Source organism: Odontesthes bonariensis, chromosome 20 (genome assembly GCF_027942865.1).
Source record: "Odontesthes bonariensis isolate fOdoBon6 chromosome 20, fOdoBon6.hap1, whole genome shotgun sequence".
Lineage (NCBI taxonomy): Eukaryota > Metazoa > Chordata > Actinopteri > Atheriniformes > Atherinopsidae > Odontesthes > Odontesthes bonariensis.
In genome coordinates this window covers 29,899,748-29,921,620 of record NC_134525.1, presented here as the reverse complement: position 1 = coordinate 29,921,620, position 21,873 = coordinate 29,899,748, and the positions used below count along the sequence as shown (strand labels likewise).

The window sequence follows — 21,873 nt, the reverse complement described above, 5'->3', positions numbered from 1 at the left end:
TGCGATTCTACAAGTATTGCGAATCGATATAATCAGTAATTGCAATTTTCTTCCTCCTTAAAAAACAAACAAGTTGAATCATACACTCCTAGAATGAATGTCGTTCCCATAAACGATACACATCAGTCTGTCAGTCAGTCCAGCAGCTGACATTTATTTAAACTCCGACAAAAAGAGGTACTTAACATGTAGAGCATTTTTTTCAAGTTTACAGTTACAAAATGAATTCAAATGTCCATACAGCACAAATGTGGGCTAGTTTTAACATAACTTAATGCAATGAATTGATGAAGTTTTTCTGGACACGGATATGACGTAATATAATCGATTCTGGGGAGAAAAATCGATTTTTATAATCATCCCATTAAAAATCGCGATATGTACATGAATCGATTTTTTTCGCCCCCCCCTACTAATTATGCCCAAGCAGCTTAGCGCTGTGAAGGCCTATTGTTATTCAAATGCTTATTATTACGATTCTCCGAAAATGAATGCTAATTTAGAGGCCTAAACATATTCGAAAAATCACCAAATTTGGCCCAAAATTATGAGTGTGTGTGTGTGTGTGTGTGTGTGTGTGTATGTCTATGTGTGCGTATATGAGTGTGTGTGTCTGTATGTATGTGGCTTTGGGTTTCACTGCTTTGTTTTATTTGTTTCTATCTTGTAAAGCACTTTGTGCTACACTATTTTTTGTATGAAAAGTGCTATATAAATGTTTATATCAGTGGGTTAAATGTTTATATCAGTGGGTTAAACATTACAACAACAGTAGTTGAAATGTAACAGTATCTTTTTGGTGGCTTACAAAAAGAAAAGATCAAACATTTCTATGGGATGTTAAGAGTAGGTTAAAGAGTTGGTGTAAAAAATATAAAATTATAAACCAGAAAAATATATGAACCACAAAGTAGGAAGTTTTTTGTTCCGTAGTTATAACAAGACACAGAATGAAGCAGGTGGCTCACTGAGGCTGCTGCTGCTGAAGCATTCGCCCGAGGGGTGGTGTGATGGAGGCTCACATCATCTCCATCACCAACTGATTTTCAGAGAACTTGCCCCAAGCAACACGGGAGACCTCCTCCCAATGTGAACTAAAACTAGGTCACAGCAGATGATTGAATGGAAGGAAAAGGGAAATGGAAATGGTTCCAATAAAATCCACAGACTGGTCCACAAACATATGTTTGACTTTTCCTATCGCTGCAGCAGTGTGTCAAACTTACACCCGATGTACTTCTGCCAGTAAACATCTAGACGCACAGGATAATGTCAGCGTTTAATAAAGTTTACATGCTGCTCATTAACTGTAACCCCAACCTAACTCCTGCTCAGTTGTATGTCTTACAACAAATCGCTCTATATCTATGTTGGTCATCTCTTTTGTGTATGTGTGTCATTTTTAAACAACTTCTCAAAATTGGTACGAAATTTAAACCAGACTGAATAACTTTGAATAGTCAGTTGCACCTTATTTCTTCCTCTATGGAAACATGATAGGCATGTTTTGTTCAGCTTTACCCTACAACGTGGCCCGCAACAGGGGTCCATATAAATATAATGTGGTGACTTTTTGCTTAGTCATGTAAATTTTGTGTCATGAAATTAAATTTGCTGGAAACTGTCCATTGTTTCCTCCAAATGAAAAGCACAGAATATTTATCAGTATCATCAGTATGTCTGTTTGTGAATAAATGACTGTGAAATACATTTATTTATTCCATCAGCCTAAACATGACTCTTTATTTACGCAAAAATCCCTGTTTTCTATTAACGGTTTCTTTCTGAACCGTTAATACCAGTTTTATATGTATTTTATGTATTATTGCCACAACGCAAAGACTTCTTTTAACCATCCTTTTGAAAGTCAACTGGATGTTCTATGGCTATCTCAAAACAAAATCCTCCACGCTGATGGACAGAGCATTTTGGACTAATAAAATCTAACTAAAACTGAAGTGCAGTATATCTGAGAGTAAAGGTTGGGGCTCTTTGCAGTGCTGTAGACAGCCTCTGTACTCTCTGTACAACCAGATGAACATGAAATGAACACTATTTGGGGAGAGGAAGACTTGTTTTTAAGAGATTAAGGTTGTTGCTTGATCTTCTTTGTCACCGTGTGGTAGAAACCAGAAAAAAAACAGACCTTGGATTAGGGATGTTAACCGATGACCGTATGACCGATGGTTGACCGAATCAACGTCGTCCGGTTAGAATTTTTCTGCCGTCGGTTTAAAAAAAAAAATTTGAAAAATTTGAAAAAAAACCCTCACTATATCTTTAGAAATGTTATGTGAGCATGAGCCATCCCACGATGGAAGAACAACCACAGCAGAGCTCACGTAGCGCCCTCCTCAGAGGTCCTCTCTTACACCGGTTGCAACTTGTACGCCGTACATGACGGGTCCTGTCTGCGCAGTTAAAAAAAAATCGCCACTATTAACCTAAATAAAGCCAATGTGGCTGCGTGTGGACTACGACATAATGATAATTGTAACACTGTAATGGCAAAAGACACAAGACTAACTTAGCCTACTTGTTGTGATATATTCATCTGTACTTAAATGGCATGACGACAGGAACTTATTGCAAAGGATTTTGTGCAGCATAGGCTACGCCACAGAGGCTGTTGGCATTCGGTAAGTTTTTTTTTTTTAACGAAGTCATTGGTTTACATACTTTCCTGTAACACCGCCAAATGCACTGTTCTCTGTTTGTGACTTTGTAACGGGGGCTTTTAACAGCCCGAGTTCGGTGCCGCGTTTGATTCGTGTTTAAAAAGTACCGTGACTGGAAGGTCGCCGTTGCGCGTAATGTGTGGCTGTGCGTGTCTGCGCAGGCACAGCAATTATTTTTCTACCCAAAACCCTTATTCCTCCACAAGTACGCCTAGAACTAGTGGTCAATGATTGGGGAAAATGTATAATACCAAGGGCACGAACTAACATTGATTGTGTGATGGGAGCCTAACCATTCTAAAATGGGGGCATAACTTGTTCCACGAGGCAGAGTAAGATGCGCGACAGGACACAGATATCATAAATGGCACTTTTCGGTGACCGACTTTAATCGACTAATGAGGCTCAGTGGTCGGTCAAGACTTTTTTTAAATTTCGACATCCCTACCTTGGATTCCATTAAGCCTGTTTGAAGAAGGCTATTCAGCCGAAACATGTCAATGTTTTAAATGATAAATGGACTGTACCTAAATCGTGCTTTTCTAGTCTAGCTGACCACTCAAAGCGCTTTTACACCCATCCATTCATACAGCACAACTTCGTCTGTACAGTTTTACAGGCTGCACAGTGCTTTTTTCTCTCCATGTTCTTGGAGAGAACCACCGACCTTCCTATTGGCAGATGACTGCTCTTACTCCTGAGCTACAGCTACAGCTGCCCTTGTTGCAAAGTCAGTATGACTATGTCATAAAAATAGAATCTGTATTTGTGCCTGATAGTGTGATTTTTGGTAATGGTGTGTAAAGCTGAAAACCTCAAATCTCAAAATAATTAGGAAGTGGTTTAAAATACAGACATACAAACAGAAGGTAACAACCTTTATTATTTTATTAACAACAACAAAAAAAATAGAAAACATATCAAATGTTCAAAGTAAGACATTTTATTATTTGATGAACAATATTGCATTTTGAATTTGATTGCAGCAGAAAAAAACAAAAAGCTTTGGACAGGTGCATGTTTCCCACTGTGTAGCATCTCCTCTCCCTCTAACAACAGTCCGTAAACATCTGGGACCTGAGGAAGCCAGCTGCTGGCTCTTTGGGAGAGGAATAGCATCTCCTCTCCCTCTAACAACAGTCCGTAAACATCTGGGACCCGAGGAAGCCAGCTGCTGGCTCTTTGGGAGAGGAATAGCATCTCCTCTCCCTCTAACAACAGTCTGTAAACATCTGGGACCCGAGGAAGCCAGCTGCTGGCTCTTTGGGAGAGGAATAGCATCTCCTCTCCCTCTAACAACAGTCCGTAAACATCTGGGACCCGAGGAAGCCAGCTGTTGGCTCTTTGGGAGAGGAATAGCATCTCCTCTCCCTCTAACAACAGTCCGTAAACATCTGGGACCCGAGGAAGCCAGCTGCTGGCTCTTTGGGAGAGGAATAGCATCTCCTCTCCCTCTAACAACAGTCTGTAAACATCTGGGACCCGAGGAAGCCAGCTGCTGGCTCTTTGGGAGAGGAATAGCATCTCCTCTCCCTCTAACAACAGTCCGTAAACATCTGGGACCCGAGGAAGCCAGCTGTTGGCTCTTTGGGAGAGGAATAGCATCTCCTCTCCCTCTAACAACAGTCCGTAAACATCTGGGACCCGAGGAAGCCAGCTGCTGGCTCTTTGGGAGAGGAATAGCATCTCCTCTCCCTCTAACAACAGTCCGTAAACATCTGGGACCCGAGGAAACCAGCTGCTGGCTCTTTGGGAGAGTAATAGCATCTCCTCTCCCTCTAACAACAGTCCGTAAACATCTGGGACCTGAGGAAGCCAGCTGCTGGCTCTTTGGGAGAGGAATAGCATCTCCTCTCCCTCTAACAACAGTCCGTAAACATCTGGGACCTGAGGAAACCAGCTGCTAGCTCTTTGGGAGAGGAATAGCATCTCCTCTCCCTCAAACAACAGTCCATAAACATCTGGGACCTGAGGAAACCAGCTGCTGGCTCTTTGGGAGAGGAATAGCATCTCCTCTCCCTCAAACAACAGTCCATAAACATCTGGGACCCGAGGAAGCCAGCTGCTGGCTCTTTGGGAGAGGAATAGCATCTCCTCTCCCTCTAACAACAGTCTGTAAACATCTGGGACCTGAGGAAACCAGCTGCTGGCTCTTTGGGAGAGGAATAGCATATCCTCTCCCTCTAACAACAGTCCGTAAACATCTGGGACCTGAGGAAACCAGCTGCTGGCTCTTTGGGAGAGGAATAGCATCTCCTCTCCCTCTAACAACAGTCCGTAAACATCTGGGACCCGAGGAAGCCAGCTGCTGGCTCTTTGGGAGAGGAATAGCATCTCCTCTCCCTCTAACAACAGTCTGTAAACATCTGGGACCCGAGGAAGCCAGCTGCTGGCTCTTTGGGAGAGGAATAGCATCTCCTCTCCCTCTAACAACAGTCCGTAAACATCTGGGACCCGAGGAAACCAGCTGCTGGCTCTTTGGGAGAGGAATAGCATCTCCTCTCCCTCTAACAACAGTCCGTAAACATCTGGGACCCGAGGAAGCCAGCTGTTGGCTCTTTGGGAGAGGAATAGCATCTCCTCTCCCTCTAACAACAGTCCGTAAACATCTGGGACCCGAGGAAGCCAGCTGCTGGCTCTTTGGGAGAGGAATAGCATCTCCTCTCCCTCTAACAACAGTCTGTAAACATCTGGGACCCGAGGAAGCCAGCTGCTGGCTCTTTGGGAGAGGAATAGCATCTCCTCTCCCTCTAACAACAGTCCGTAAACATCTGGGACCCGAGGAAGCCAGCTGTTGGCTCTTTGGGAGAGGAATAGCATCTCCTCTCCCTCTAACAACAGTCCGTAAACATCTGGGACCCGAGGAAGCCAGCTGCTGGCTCTTTGGGAGAGGAATAGCATCTCCTCTCCCTCTAACAACAGTCCGTAAACATCTGGGACCCGAGGAAACCAGCTGCTGGCTCTTTGGGAGAGTAATAGCATCTCCTCTCCCTCTAACAACAGTCCGTAAACATCTGGGACCTGAGGAAGCCAGCTGCTGGCTCTTTGGGAGAGGAATAGCATCTCCTCTCCCTCTAACAACAGTCCGTAAACATCTGGGACCTGAGGAAACCAGCTGCTAGCTCTTTGGGAGAGGAATAGCATCTCCTCTCCCTCAAACAACAGTCCATAAACATCTGGGACCTGAGGAAACCAGCTGCTGGCTCTTTGGGAGAGGAATAGCATCTCCTCTCCCTCAAACAACAGTCCATAAACATCTGGGACCCGAGGAAGCCAGCTGCTGGCTCTTTGGGAGAGGAATAGCATCTCCTCTCCCTCTAACAACAGTCTGTAAACATCTGGGACCTGAGGAAACCAGCTGCTGGCTCTTTGGGAGAGGAATAGCATATCCTCTCCCTCTAACAACAGTCCGTAAACATCTGGGACCTGAGGAAACCAGCTGCTGGCTCTTTGGGAGAGGAATAGCATCTCCTCTCCCTCTAACAACAGTCCGTAAACATCTGGGACCCGAGGAAGCCAGCTGCTGGCTCTTTGGGAGAGGAATAGCATCTCCTCTCCCTCTAACAACAGTCTGTAAACATCTGGGACCCGAGGAAGCCAGCTGCTGGCTCTTTGGGAGAGGAATAGCATCTCCTCTCCCTCTAACAACAGTCCGTAAACATCTGGGACCCGAGGAAACCAGCTGCTGGCTCTTTGGGAGAGGAATAGCATCTCCTCTCCCTCTAACAACAGTCTATAAACATCTGGGACCCGAGGAAGCCAGCTGCTGGCTCTTTGGGAGAGGAATAGCATCTACTCTCCCTCAAACAACAGTCCGTAAACATCTGGGACCTGAGGAAGCCAGCTGCTGGCTCTTTGGGAGAGGAATAGCATCTCCTCTCCCTCTAACAACAGTCTATAAACATCTGGGACCTGAGGAAACCAGCTGCTGGCTCTTTGGGAGAGGAATAGCATCTCCTCTCCCTCTAACAACAGTCTATAAACATCTGGGACCTGAGGAAACCAGCTGCTGGCTCTTTGGGAGAGGAATAGCATCTCCTCTCCCTCTACAACATGATAAGTTCAGTAAACACGTTTAAAAGCAGGCTGCAGCGGGATAACCTGCGCAGCTTCCCTCACATGCAAGCAGAACTACAACGTCAAGGTAAAGGTGTGACCCAGCTTGACAGTGCACGTTATGAGGAGCGTGTGACGAGCATCTCGTCAGTTTGAGAGGCGTTTTACTGACTTTGCATCCATCGAGCCTGTAGCCAGCTATACGTGTTATCCATTTGGTGCAAGAATTGATGTTGATGACATTGCCGCCAAATTCGAATCACTTTTCAACCTGGAAAGCTCAGCTCTTGTCAACTCAGTTTGGTTAGTTACTGCAGGCTGGAAACGATGTGTGTGGGTTTGCGATGTTGACACTGGACTGGTAGATCTCGGGAGGTTGGCTACTTGAAAAATAGATCTTGGGTCAACAAAAGGTTGGGCACCCCTGCTGTAGTTGAAGGGGTATTGGGTAAAGTCTGCCAAATTTTACATTGAGGAACATATTTCTGAAATTGCTCCACAATTTGTAGACCCACTTTTTTGCAGGTTGCTGAACCTCTGCTCTTCATTACTTCAGAGACTCAGCCTCTCAGAGGTGATCTTTTTGTAACCAATTAACCCAATTAGTTGCAACATGTTCCTCAAGATGTTTCTCATGAGGTGCAAACGTAAAAGAGGCCACATAATTAACCATAAAACAAACCGGACAATTCCCTGAGCTCCACCAGTGTGATGGTGATTCTGTTTCACATGGTCACCTTTCACAGTATTTACTGTGTTTCTGGGTGCTGTACGGAACTGCAGCTGTGCTTGGGGTGTGGGGGGTTTTGCCACTGGTTAATGATCTTATGTAACCTTTGTTTTTCTTACCTCTGCAGGGGTTGTTTAATCTGAACTTTCAGATCTGATCAGTTGTTTCTTTTTTAATTCATTGTCATTGGAGAGCTGAGATCACCAAATGAAACGGAATTCCTTTCTGCTTCACTAATGAGCATCTCAGTTATATATTGAGTAAACTTAGCTTCTTTTTCACAGTTACTTGCATTATGATGCCTATTTAGTTGTGGTGCAAACATTGTCTTTATTTGGAAGTGACAAATTAGAGGAGTATGTTTCTATTCATAGTTAAACAGTTTAAATCAGCTTTGTACAGATGTTCAAAGTTTCTTGATGTTTGAGATTAATAAAAGAAAACTATACGTACACATGGCTTTATAAATTTGGAGAAAAGAATGCATGTATATGGCATTATGTGCCCTCATTTAGGCCTTTTGCAAGGAATTCAATTCTTTGGTAAGAAAGAAAACCAAGGCTGGAGGTTTATAATTTTCCAATGTCTCAAAAGCATTTCTCGGGGCGGTCTGTGGCGTAGTGGTTACAGCAGACGCTCCATGTACAGAGGCTATAGTCCTCGTGCAGCTGGCCCCAGTTCGAATCCCGCATCGGACGGCTCTTTGCTGCGTGTTATTTCCCTCTCTCTGCCCCTTGCTTCCTGTGTCTCTTCACTGTTCTATAATAAAGGCATAAAAAGCCCCCAAAAAAATATTAAAAGCATTTCTCATCCAATCACATGCAGCAATGTTCAACAATTCCTTTTGCACTTTCTTTTGTACGATTTCAGTCCAGGTCGTTCATTTAAATGGGCTTCATAAACTCACCGAACAAAAGTCGGAAGGCAAATTTGTAGTGTCTCCATTTTCCGATGTTAGTCCCTGTTAACAGTTCTGATGGTCTTCTTTCCTTTCAGGGGGAAGTTTGCTGTGGTGAGAAAGTGTGTGGAGAAAGGCACGGGTCACGAGTATGCTGCAAAGTTTATGAGGAAGAGACGGAAAGGGCAAGACTGCCGGATGGAGATCATCCACGAGATCGCAGTGCTGGAGCTGGCCACAACCAGTCCCCGGGTCGTCAACCTCCACCAGGTCTATGAGATGGCCTCTGAGATGGTGCTGGTTTTGGAGTTGTAAGTATCCAGCTGAAACACAACCAAGAGACAACCAGAGACATGAGCTGATATTTGGAAAGATTATTCTGTGTAAACTGTCTAAACTTGGTTCTAGTGTTTTAATAAATAGTCCTGATCAGTTCAGACAACCTGCAAAACTTACAGGAGGTAAACGGTCTGATTCAGACCGAGAGGCTCCAGCTGTGCAGCCTCTAAATGTTAAAGAGGCTGCACAGCTGGAGTCTCGGTCCTCAAGAGCTTCAAGCCAAATTTTAATGCTTCAGCAAACATGTGCTATCCCAACAATGTGCCTGACTTGTTTTCACATTCACACACTCACCCACCTACACACACACACACACACACACACACACACACACACACACAGCAGAGTCATTCCCTTGCCCTGGACCCCAACTGAAACGGTCTGAACTGAAAACCTGACCATAACCAAACCCATCATTTTGATCTGCACAAAGCTGTCGGACCCCACGAGTATATTGGGCTCCCAGTTTTCAAACCTAGAAAATATAGGAAAGCAAGCACATACACACACGGCTCTTCTTCAGGAGAAGCTCTCCCAGCTGAGCATACCTGACTCCACCTGCAGGTGGATCACAGACTTCCTGTCCGACAGGAAGCGGCGCGTGAAACTGGGAAACATGTCTCTGACATCAAGACCATCAGCACCGGTTCCCCTCAAGGCTGCGTTCTTTCTCCTCTGCTCTTCTCCCTGTACACCAACAGCTGCACCTCCAGTCACCAGTCCGTCAAGCTCCTGAAGTTCGCGGTTGACACAACCCTCATGGGACTCATCCCTGGTGGGGACGAGTCCACCTACAGGTGGACTGATCATCTGGGGACCCGGTGCAGGGAGAACAACCTACTGCTCAACACTGTCAAGACAGTGGAGATGGCTGTGGATTTTAGGAAGAGCGCAACCCCACCTGCCCCCAGCACCCTGTGTGAATCCCCAGTGAACATTGTGGAGTCCTTCAGCTTCCTGGGCTCGATCACCACCCAGGACCTGAGGTGGGAGCTGAACATCCCTCATCAAAAAAAGCTCAGCAGAGGATGTACTTCCTGAGGCAGTAGCAGAAACTCAACCTGCCAAAGGTGATGATGGTGCCCTTCTTTTCTGCCATCATCATCACCCTCACCTCCTCCATCACCGTCTGGTACGCTGCTACCACGGCCAGGAACAAGGCCAGACTGCAGCGTATTATTCACTCTGCTGAGAAGGGGATTGGCTGCAGCCTCCCTAGTCTCCAGGATCTGTTCTCCTCCAGGACCCTGAGGCGTGCAGGCAAGATGGGAGCTGACCCCTCCCATCCCGGACACATACTGACCCACTCCCCTCTGGCAGGAGGCTGCGCTCCATCAAGACCAAAACCTCACGCCACAAGAACAGTTTCTTCCCCTCTGCAGCTGGCTTCATAAACAAGACCAGAGACCCCCACTGACACTGACCCCCCCGCCCCCACCACCCTCTACACCAGGGCTGTAGTACTCGAGTCCGGTCTTGGACTCGAGACCGTTTTTTTATGGTCTCGGACTTGTCTCGGACTCGCTGGTATTTGACTTGGACTTGTCTCGGCCACTGGTCTTGCCAAATATGGTTCTTGGTCTCGACCGTGTCCAGGCGTCTTTATTTTGTTACAATATTCAAGGGAAAAGTAAACACTTGATAACCAATCACACACCAGTTTATTTTCGCGCGCCCTGCATCTGAGCCTTGCCAACGTTCTTATCCTTATCGTTCATTTATTGATTCACACACACAGTGAGAAGATGTCGGCCAATTCCGCTATAGTGAAATATGGTTTTACTAATCACAAAAAATTTCTCAGCACATCACTGAAAAAAAAACACAGGGCAGATTGCAGATTCTGCAAATCGACTATCTCGGAGACATCTGGGACGACTTCAAACTTTGTGAGACACCTGCAGAGGCATCATTCATCTCAGTAAGTTAACTGCAGAGCTAGGCAGTGCTTAGCCTCATAGGCTAGGCTATGTGTTATGCATTAGCTAACATAGCGGAAGATAAGCCAAGGTAATGTGTTTTTGGACATAGTTATCATCACTTACTGTACGTCTGGTATTACTGGTTTCATGAGATATAAAAAATCAAACGATTGTGAATATGGAATAAGCGATTGGTTGTCGTGAATTACATTTGTGGTTGTGTGATACTGTACTTGTGTTACAAAGGGTAGCAGCTACACGTTACGTTAACGTTCACTTTAGGGTAAAGTAAACGTAGGGTAAAATAAACGGTAGGGTAAAGTAAACGTTGCATCAGGTTAAGTCAGCCCTAAAGTTATAAGTTCGATACTGTATGGTGGTAGCTGTGTGTCATATTTGCGTGAAAGGTGGTTCATTTTGGTAATGTTAATAATATCTACCAGGACTCGGTCTTGACTCGGACTCGAGTCTTTTGGGCTCGGTCTTGTCTTGGACTTGAACCTATTTGGACTTGGTCTCTACCGGTCCTGGTCTTGGACTTGTCTTGGACTCGACAAAGGTGGTCTTGACTACAGCCCTGCTCTACACATTACATTAATGTGAACTATCTCCTCCACGGCCTGTCGACACAATACCTGCACATACCTGTTCCATTGTTTCACTTTCACTTACTGTTCTTATTTATTGTTTTTATTTAATTATCTGGAAAACAAAGCACCAGCACACCACAACACATTCCTTGTATGTGTAAAGCTACTTGGCAATAAAACTGTTTCTGTTTCTGATTCTGATTGTGAGTTTGTACTGTAGGACTTGGGTGGTTTCTGTGTCCCAGACTGACAGCAGTCTGATGTGTTAAATCAATCAGCAGCACTTCATAAAGAGCAGCTGGAGCACAGCTCAGTTTGACCCAGAAAGGAGAACTCTCTCTCTCTCTCTCCCTCACACACACACAAATATCATATGGCATGGTGTTGACCACAGTAGCCGCACCAGTTGTCGATGATCTCATCCCACTGGTCATGCCTGGGCCATGCTTGACCTGGTTCCCATAGTGCGTGTGTGTTCATTCCACGCCTGGCTGATCAAACAGGCCTCTATTACTTCCTCTGTCTCTTTGCATGTCCTTGTCTCTCTCACTTCAAATGCAAAAGGACTCCGATAGAGATAGAACTGACCTCTGAACAATCAGTCGGCTTTAATGCACTCATTACGGTGCCATGACAGAACTCAGCCTTAGAGTAGTGAGGTTATGTGAAGGTGGAACAGTGCAGGAAATGAAACATGGCAAAGTAGTTACTGCCCCGGACCTTAGATACATGTGTCCTTCCCCTTTTATTTGTTTAGTAAAATGGATCATATGAGAGGTACACAGGCCAGTTTTTAATAAAGGAACAGAATACTCAGTATGAATCTAACCTCATATATTCTGAAGCAAAGCTTGTGTGTACAAAACCTCTCCGAGTCGAGGGGGCGCATTAATCAAAGGTGTAGTTGTTTTTCGTGTCAGACTGGATTAGTTTCTGTCTGATCCACTGAGGAACGAGCCTTTATTCCAACAGTTGAATGCACGTGCAGGAAGCTGCCGCTCGGGCTGATGTGTGTTTGTGTGCAGTGGTGACACAGTTTAGAGGCCGTCGCACACACATCCACTCAGCTGACCTAATTAATAAATGGAATGCTCCTCTTGCTGTCTCTCTGCTGTTAGTTTGTGACAGTCGCTCCAGTTACAGTCATTTAATGCTCTCTGTTTGTGAAAAGATGTTTATATGTTACAAATGCAACAATTTTCCACAAGTTCAGGTTTTTTTGGTGGTTATTTTTTTTAGTACATTTTTTAAAAATGTTTTAAATGTTGCCACTTTGATCTGGTCTGTCCAAAGGACTTTGTTCCAGAAGTCTGATGCAGCTTTGCAAACCTAAGCTGTGCTGCCATGTTCTTTTTAGAGAGAAGAGGCTTTCTCCTGCAGCCCTTCTTTTTCTAACTGTGCTGTCATGAACTTTAACCTTTAACATGCTAACTGAGGCCTGCAGAGTCTGAGATGTAGCTCTTGGGTTTTTGACCTTGCGGGGACGTCCCTTCCTGGCAAGATTGGCAGCTGTCCTGAATGGTTTCCACTTGTAATAATCTTTGTCACTGTTGGATGATGGACACCACATAGTTTGGAAACGGCCTTATAACCCTTCCCAGATTGAAGGACAGCAACAATTGCTTCTTTAAGATCATTGCTGATGTCTTTCTATCTTTAGCACAAACCTGAGTCCTTCAGACCATCAAACTGAACAGACACACTGCATCTGCGGTTTTGTTTAGTTTTGCTCATCTGAGGTTGTATTGACCTTATTTTAAGACCTGGTGAGCAAAGGGAATTTGCATTATGCCAAGATATGAAAAACCTTGGAATTGGAAGAGGGTGCACTTTCTTTTTCTTGTGACTTTTTGTTTTTTTTAATATTGTCGAGAGGAAGCGCTCTGAAGCCCCTTGAACATTTAATCTTATTCTCATTGCTTTAAGTGACTTTCAGCAGATTAGTTACTAATTGATGCTTCTGTGATTGTTGAATGATGGATGCTGACTGTGGAATCTCTTGTTGTTTATTCCTGAGAAATGGCACGACATATCAGAATGAATAACACATATCATGTCTTCAGTCACGGCTTTTGCGCTGTTAAATTGTTGATAGTTAGTTCAGTTCAACTGCTGCAACAGGTTTACTTTGGTCGCTGCTACTTTGACTGGATGGGGAAGGCTTCCATCGATGGCTGGACAACAGAACCGTGTCGCCTCTTTTTTTGTCAATGAAACACTAAAGAAGACCAAAGCAGTGCACACAAAGTTTGACTTATAGGGCAAGAATGAAGTGATCAGACAATCAGACAAACTGACAATTTTTCAGATGGAAAACATCCAACTTTGAGGTCCTAAATTGCTGGAAATCTGTGATCTTTATGTGTGTGTGTGTGTGTGTTTGCCTGCGTGTGTGCGTGCGTGTGTCCATCCATCCATCCATCATCTTCCGCTGGTCCGGGGATCAGGTCGCAGGGGCAGCAGCTTGAGCAAAGAGACCCAGACGTCCCTGTCCCCGGCCACTTCCTCCAGCTCTTCCGGGGGGACCCCGAGGCGTTCCCAGGCCAGCCGAGAAACATAGTCTCTCCAACGTGTCCTGGGTCTTCCCCGGGGCCTCCTCCCAGTGGGACGGGCCCGGAACACCTCACCGGGGAGGCGTCCAGGAGGTATTCTCACTAGATGCCCGAGCCACCTCATCTGACTCCTCTCGATGCGGAGGAGCAGCGGTTCTACTCCGAGCCCCTCCCGGATGACCGAGCTTCTCACCCTATCTCTAAGGGAGAGCCCAGACACCCTGCGGAGGAAACTCATTTCGGCCGCTTGTATTCGCGATCTCGTTCTTTCGGTCACTACCCACAGCTCGTGACCATAGGTGAGGATAGGAACATAGATTGACCGGTAAATCGAGAGCTTCGCCTTCTGGCTCAGCTCCTTCTTCACCACGACGGGCCGGTGCAGAGCCCGCATCACTGCAGACGCCGCACCGATCCGTCTGTCAATCTCCTGCTCCATTCGTCCCTCACTCGTGAACAAGACCCTGAGATACTTGAACTCCTCCACTTGGGGAAGGATCTCATTCCCGACCCGGAGAGAGCATTCCACCCTTTTCCGGCCGAGGACCATGGTCTCGGATTTGGAGGTGCTGATTCTCATCCCAGCCGCTTCACACTCGGCTGCAAACCGCTCCAGTGAGAGCTGAAGGTCACGGCCTGACGACGCCAGCAGAACCAAATCGTCCGCAAAAAGCAGAGACCCGATTCTGAGGTCGCCAAACCGGACCCCCTCAACGCCCTGGCTGCGCCTAGAAATTCTGTCCATAAAAATTATGAACAGAATCGGTGACAAAGGGCAGCTCTGACGGAGTCCAACCCTCACAGGAAACATGTCCGACTTACTGCCGGCAATGCGGACCAAACTCTGACACCGGTCATACAGGGACCGAACAGCCCATATCAAGGAGTCCCGCACTCCATACTCCCGGAGCACCCCCCACAAGAGTCCCCGAGGGACACGGTCGAACGCCTTCTCCAAGTCCACAAAACACATGTAGACCGGTTGGGCGAACTCCCATGCACCCTCCAGGACCCTGCGGAGGGTATAGAGCTGGTCCACTGTTCCACGGCCAGGACGAAAACCACACTGCACCTCCTGAATTCGAGATTCGACTATCCGTCGGATCCTCCTCTCCAGTGCCCCCGAAAAGACCTTACCAGGGAGGCTTAGGAGTGTGATCCCCCTATAGTTGGAACACACCCTCCGGTCCCCCTTTTTAAAGAGGGGGACCACCACCCCAATCTGCCAGTCCAGAGGCACTGCCCCCGATGTCCACGCGATGCTGCAGAGGCGTGTCAACCAAGACAGCCCCACAACATCCAGAGCCTTGAGGAACTCAGGACGGACCTCATCCACCCCCGGGGCCTTGCCACCGAGGAGTTTTTTTGACCACCTCGGCGACCTCAGCCCCAGAGATGGGAGGTCCCACGTCCGAGCTCCCCAACTCTGCTTCCTCATCGGAAGGCGTGTCGGTAGGATTGAGGAGGCCCTCGAAGTATTCCCCCCACCGACTCACGACGTCCCTAGTAGAAGTCAGCCACAGCTCCGGTCGGCCGCCTCAACAATGGAGGCACGGAACATGGCCCATTCGGGCTCAATGTCCCCCACCTCCCTCGGGACATGGTTGAAGCTCTGCCGGAGGTGGGAGTTGAAACTCCTCCTTACAGGGGATTCCGCCAGCCGTTCCCAACAGACCCTCACAATACGTTTGGGCCTTCCAGGTCTGACCGGCTTCCTCCCCCACCAGCGGAGCCAACTCACCACCAGGTGGTGATCAGTTGACAGCTCCGCCCCTCTCTTCACCCGAGTGTCCAGGACATACGGCCGCAAGTCAGACGATACAACCACAAAGTCGATCATCGAGCTGCGGCCTAGGGTGTCCTGGTGCCAAGTGCACATATGGACACCCTTATGCCTGAACATGGTGTTCGTTATGGACAGTCCGTGACGAGCACAGAAGTCCAACAACAAAACACCACTCTGATTCAGATCGGGGGGGCCGTTCCTCCAAATCACGCCCCTCCAGGTCTCACTGTCATTGCCCACGTGAGCATTGAAGTCTCCCAGCAGGACGAGGGAGTCTCCCGGAGGAGCACTCTCCAGTGCCTCCTCCAGGGACTCCAAAAAGGGTGGGTACTCTGAACTGCCGTTCGGTGCATAAGCACAAACAACGGTCAGGACCCGTCCCCCCACCCTAAGGCGGAGGGAGGCTACCCTCTGGTCTACCGGGGTGAACCCCAATGTACAGGCGCACAGCCGGGGGGCAATAAGTATGCCCACACCTGCTCTACGCCTCTCACCGCGGGCAACTCCAGAGTGGAAGAGAGTCCAACCCCTCTCGAGGAGGCTGGTTCCGGAGCCCAGGCCATGTGTCGAGGTGAGTCCGACTATATCTAGCCGGAACCGCTCAGCCTCGCGCACCAGCTCAGGCTCCTTCCCCAGCAGAGAGGTGACGTTCCACGTCCCAAGAGCCAGCTTCAGTAGCCGAGGATCAGTCCGCCAAGCTCTCCGCCTTCGGCTGCCGCCCAGCTCACACTGCACCCGACCCCCATGGCCCCTCCCACGGGTGGTGAGCCTGTCGGAAGGGGGATCCGTGTCCTTTCTTCGGGCTGTGCCCGACCGAGCCCCACGGGCACAGACCCGGCCACCAGGCGCTCGCCGGCGAGCCCCACCCCTGGGCCTGGCTCCAGGGGGGGGCCCCGGAACATAGTGTTCATCATAGGGGTTTTGTGAGCTGTTCTTTGTCTGGTCCCTCATCTAGGATCTGTTTGCCATGGGTGACCCTACCAGGGGCTTAAAGCCCCAGACAACATAGCTCCCAGACTCATTGGGGCACGCAAACCCCCCCACCACGGTAAGGTGACAGCTCACGGGGGGGGCGTGCGTGTGTGTGTGTGTTAAACTCTTTAAAATGGGTCGATACAACTTCATTACAGTGGGCAATTTGAGTTGGATTTTAACCTCTGACCCTCACAGGTGTGTTTCTTCTTTCATGCTTGTTCATGTGTGCCAGCCATTCATGCAGCCTGTTTCAGTTTCTCCACTTTATTTCAAAGATGCACCTTGGAAGGAGCTGAATTTGTGCTGGAAACTCTTTGTCTGCCAACTTTGTGAGCCATGCCACCTCTTGACATAAAGCCTTTTTTTTTTTTTTTAAACTTTATTGAACCCAGCAACTTACACACAGAGGTATCAGAAACTGAACTGAGTCAGAACAGAGACTGAAGAAGCAGGGAAGAAATGGCCTGTTTAGCTTTTCTGCTTTCGTTGATATTGCTTTACAACAGGAGTTAGGGAAATCTTCAGGATCTTTGTTTTCATTTAAGTCTAACAAACGCTTTAGGTTTAACCACGAGGATGCTGTAAGGCACACAGGTCTGTGTAGAGTGGAGATGACAAGTCAAGTCATTTGGTTCTAATTAAGCACAGTAATCCTTTACTCGTCCTTACTGGAGTGAGACAACCATCACATGATTTTGTATTTTAGTTTCAGTTTAGCAGTTGTTTGAAGGGTCACCCAAAAATGCTGTCCCTGACCCGCGCCTCCTCTCCACCTTCCTCTAAGATAAAGCCTAATTCAGCAGCTCTCTGAGGGGTCTATTCCTGACTGACATTTTTTCTTTATTTATCACAGGTCAGAGGAAATTAAAGGAAGTTGAAGGAAGGCAGCAGTTTCAGTCTTTTTGTTTGCTTCAGAGAGTTTAATTTTCACTATTCACTTTGTTTTTATGGAGGTGGTGAGGAAATGATCTGTCAACAGAAGAAATGGCCTCATTCAAGTGAAGCACATAATTAGTTTGCTATATTTGGAGGTTCTTTGCTATTTCTGCTGCCAGCTCCAGAAAATGAGAACACGTACATCCACACACTGGGCTCCACAGCGCTTCGTTTCTGCTGTCGGAAGGTGTCACCACAACAGTCTCACATAGCTTGTGCTCATTATGGTGAGTTTGTGGATGAAACGGTGAAACACACACCGAAGTTCTGGTTTCCTCCCACAGTCCGAAAAACAAACTGAGTTACAGATTCACCTGCTTGTCACTCTGTTTGTGTCTGTGTTCCCCTTTACTTTCCACAGAAGAAGAGGAAACGGTACATGACTGAACTCTGACGGGAGTCAACACCTACATCTGATGTATCTCCTGCCTCTGTTTTATTGCAGCGCTGCTGGAGGAGAGATCTTTAACCAGTGTGTGTCTGACCGGGAGGATGAGGCCTTCAGCGAGGAGGATGTAAAGAGGCTTATGAGACAGATCCTGGAAGGAGTCGCCTTCCTCCACCAGAACAACATAGTCCACCTCGATCTGAAAGTCAGTGGAGACGTACATTTGTTTCCCATCCTGTGCCTGATTTAGCCATTTAAAATGAAGCCCCTTCAGCATTTTGGGTTTTGAACACAGTCTTTCAGGGTTTTGGCTCAGTGTCGTTGATATCTGAGTTAGTGATGGATTTTGGATGGATATGTCCTTCTTTGAGCATTCTGCTTGAAGCTTAGTTCTGTCCTCACCTGATAAAACAAACTACTTTGAAACATAACAGCCATTTTTGTGCAGCTTTTGAAGAAGAGAAGACCAGGTGGCACAGAATAGACCAATGTGTCTCTTTTCTGTCTAACGCCACCTTGTGTGTTGTCGCCTCAGCCTCAGAACATCCTGCTGACCAGCGGCTTTCCTCTGGGTGACATTAAGATTGTGGACTTTGGTCTTTCCAGGAAGGTCAGCAGCCACCATGAACTCAGAGAGATTATGGGAACCCCGGAGTATGTTGGTGAGTTGCTCTTTGACTTTGTCATCATCAATGTTTAAGAATATTAGCACTGATTTGATTATGAATGGTAACTCCCATGTTTCTGCTCTCCTTCAGCTCCTGAGATCCTGAATTATGAGCCCATAAGCATAGCAACAGATATGTGGTGAGAAAACTTTTCAGTTTTGGGGGGTTTTTGTAATGATCTAGGGGAATATGTTAACTCCAAGGAAAGTTCCAGCGTTTTAAAACCTGTGCCCTATTTTTACATCTTTGAGGATTCCTTGTAAGTCGCTTTGGATAAAAGCATCCTGCTAAATGCATTGATGTAAATGTAAATGATTAATGAAGACAAAATGTTGGGGACTTTGTCCAATTTTAAGAAAGTAAAGCCAGCAACAGCAGAATGCTTGCAGTGTTCAAATATAAATAACTTGTACTTTCCTGTGAGGCTGAGAAGTCTTAACTAGATGTGACAGCAGTGTAGATGTGGGAGTCATGTGGAGTAATGCTTCAGAGCTGGAATACAGGAAATGTCATCTTAACCACTGAGAAAATAATTAACAAATGTATTTGCAAATTTCCAAATTCAGGAAGCAAAAGCTTATCCACACACCAACTTTGGGAGATTGTAGCATGTCAGAGACAAAGTTAGTGTGGTCACAAATGTGTTCCATGCATCTTGAGGGCTGTTTTTCATAGTACAAAGTCTGTTTCCAAGAGTGGTGAGACCTGTTGTGAACTGAGTGGGGGGAATTTCACCAGCCCAAGTTATCTTTGCCAGCTTTGAGTACACACAGAACCATGGCAGACTTATGCAAAAACAAGCACCTTCATTTCAACACGGACACTTTCCCCTTGGATTACACTACAGCCATTTCACAGATGTTGTAGTTTTGGTTTAATATTGGATAGATTCCAAACATATTTCCCAGGTTTAGAAATGATAGTTTTCCTTGAATGGACAGTGAACTTCTCTCTCGGTGTTTGCTGCATACACCAATAATCCACAACATTAAAAGCTCTGACAGCTGAAGTGGATAACATTGAACATCTCATCACAATCCAGTGCTCTGCTGGAAAAGGCTAAGTCCTGGCAGCTATGTGAATGTTTCTTTGACATGGAAATAGAATAAAACAGTTTTTGTTTTTTTTAAATATTTACAATGATTGTATATTAGAACAATAACAACAATAATAATAAATGAATAAATAAATTGGAGAAAAACATGTCAGGAGTCACTAGCACCTTTCACACTACGACCCGCTACCTTAGCGGGTCCAAATTGCACCTTCGACCCGCGTCGAGCAATGTGGACGCTTGGCGTGTTAGGTGACCAGTGTCGCCTGAAGCTGAGTTCAGGGGGAGTTGCCTAGTGGCAGAGCGTCACACGAAACACATAAAATGCTGGGCATGTACAATGACGTAGGCACAAGCCATGCGTCGGAGGTAGGGTTAAATACACCTGTCTGCATCAAATTTTTCAAATAAACGATGGCGGGACACCTTGAGATATCGTTTATGCAATTGCAGTTCATGGAGATGTTACTTTACGGTGCGTGGGAAACCACGCTCTCCCATCTTTCTCGCCAGCCCTTCCAGCAGAGGTCCATCTTTCACCGTCCCCGAAATGTGGCGGAAAATAACGTCCTCTGCTCGGGGGCTGAGGAGCTCGCCGGCCCTTGTCTCCCCAGTTGGCCATATTAAAAAATGTCTCCAACTTGATGTAGGCTAAAACAGAGTAAAACTTGTCCTCACCTGTCGCTGTTGTTCTGAATCAGCTGTCCATTCTGTCTTTTAAACTCCTCACGTCACGTCACGCCACGCCCACGTCCGACCCGCGTCGATTGCGTTCACACCAAACTCGGCTCGGCAAAAAGACTAGGGTCCGACGCGGGTCGAAAGGCGGGTCGAGTTGACGCGGCAGCCCGAGTCGTCAGTGTGAACGCAACAGCGGACACGCTAAATTCGCGAATTAAACGCGGGTTATTCAGCAGTGTGAAAGGGGCTAATGTTATGTACCCTGTGTGGGTACAGAGGACCTCCTGAACCTCTCAGTCCTGCAGCCTCTCACTGCAGCTGCTCCTCTGTCCTGCCAGGATGCTGTGGAGAGGATGTTTATTGTTCTCCAAAACAGAATCTAATTTCCTCCTCATCCGTTGCTCCACCACAGCACTGAGAGGGTCCAGCCTTCTGCCTACAACAGAACCAGCCTTTTTCACCAGTTTGTCCAGGCGCCTACAGTTTGTGTCTGTAGCACAACTCCCCCAGCAGACAGCAGCACAGAACAGTGCACTCTCAATGATAGTGTGATAAAACATGCACATCATATCACTGCAGACATTGAAGGACCTGAGCCGTCTCAGGAAGAAGAGACGGCTCTGGCCCTTCCTGTACACTGCGTCTATGTTGGCAGACCACTCCAGTTTATTATCCAGCGCCACCCCCAGGTATTTACAGGTCTGAACAGTCTCTATCTCTCCTCCATCAATGCAGACTGACTGGTATGGGGTTTTAGATCTCTTAGTCCACCACCAGCTCTTTGGTCTTGGTGGTGTTCAGGAGCAGACAGTTCTTTTTGGTCCAGCCATTGAAGGACTCCACAAGGTCCGCGTCCGGTCTGAACGCACCGTTAGACGTGTTCCCTCCCTTCGTCTGCACTCCTTTGTAGCATCTCTTACACACCGGCTTCATTGCGTCTATTGGCTTGCCCTCACTATCTGCGAGGTAAGCGAAATAATTACAGATTTCGGCAGGAGCTTCCGAACTTGTCGCCATCTCCAGCGTTAAGACTCTTGCATGGTTGCCGCGATGGCTCGCTCACTCGATACTCTCTCCCTCACTCACTGCTCACCTGCTGCGTGTAGCTGAGCGCGCGAGCTAAGGAGGAAAGTCAGTTAGCCCCGCCCACTATCCCCTGCGTGCATGGAGACTGACAGACTTGGCGCGGCTCACTGCACAGACACAGAACGTTATTTTAAGAGAAGTATCGATACTAGAACGTATCACATCGTTTTTTGCGTCAGGGTATCACGATACCTTTCTAGTATCGATATACCGTCCAACACTACTTACATGTTGAGTTCTACTGTTTTGTGGAGTTGGACTGGTAAACCGTTTTTAGTTTTTAGGGCAGGCATAAAATCACACATCCAAAGGTTGGCCACCCCAAAATCTGAAACACCAGGAATAGGCTTCATAGCCTCAGATTAGCAACGGGCTAGTCAACTGCTCTGCCTTTATTACAGAAATGCATCTTCCCAGGATGCCAGAACTGGATTGCTTCTGTGAAGAGTAAAACTGATGTGTGGGCCCACTGCAGATCTCATTTACACACCAACCTCAGCATCGTTCAGCCCAGAGAATCGGGTTCATGCAGCC

At 46.9% G+C, this 21,873-nt stretch overlaps 1 protein-coding gene across 1 annotated transcript in view; it reads left to right on the top strand.

Annotated features, from left to right (window-relative positions):
- The window catches only part of stk17a (serine/threonine kinase 17a), a 43,982-nt gene that overhangs the window by 17,674 nt on the left and 4,435 nt on the right, over window positions 1-21,873 (top strand). The window contains exons 2-5 of the mRNA XM_075452072.1: window positions 8,461-8,673; window positions 17,908-18,055; window positions 18,386-18,512; window positions 18,609-18,657. Of these exons, the coding sequence (XP_075308187.1) occupies window positions 8,461-8,673; window positions 17,908-18,055; window positions 18,386-18,512; window positions 18,609-18,657 (537 nt within the window). The remainder of the gene's footprint in view (window positions 1-8,460; window positions 8,674-17,907; window positions 18,056-18,385; window positions 18,513-18,608; window positions 18,658-21,873) is intronic.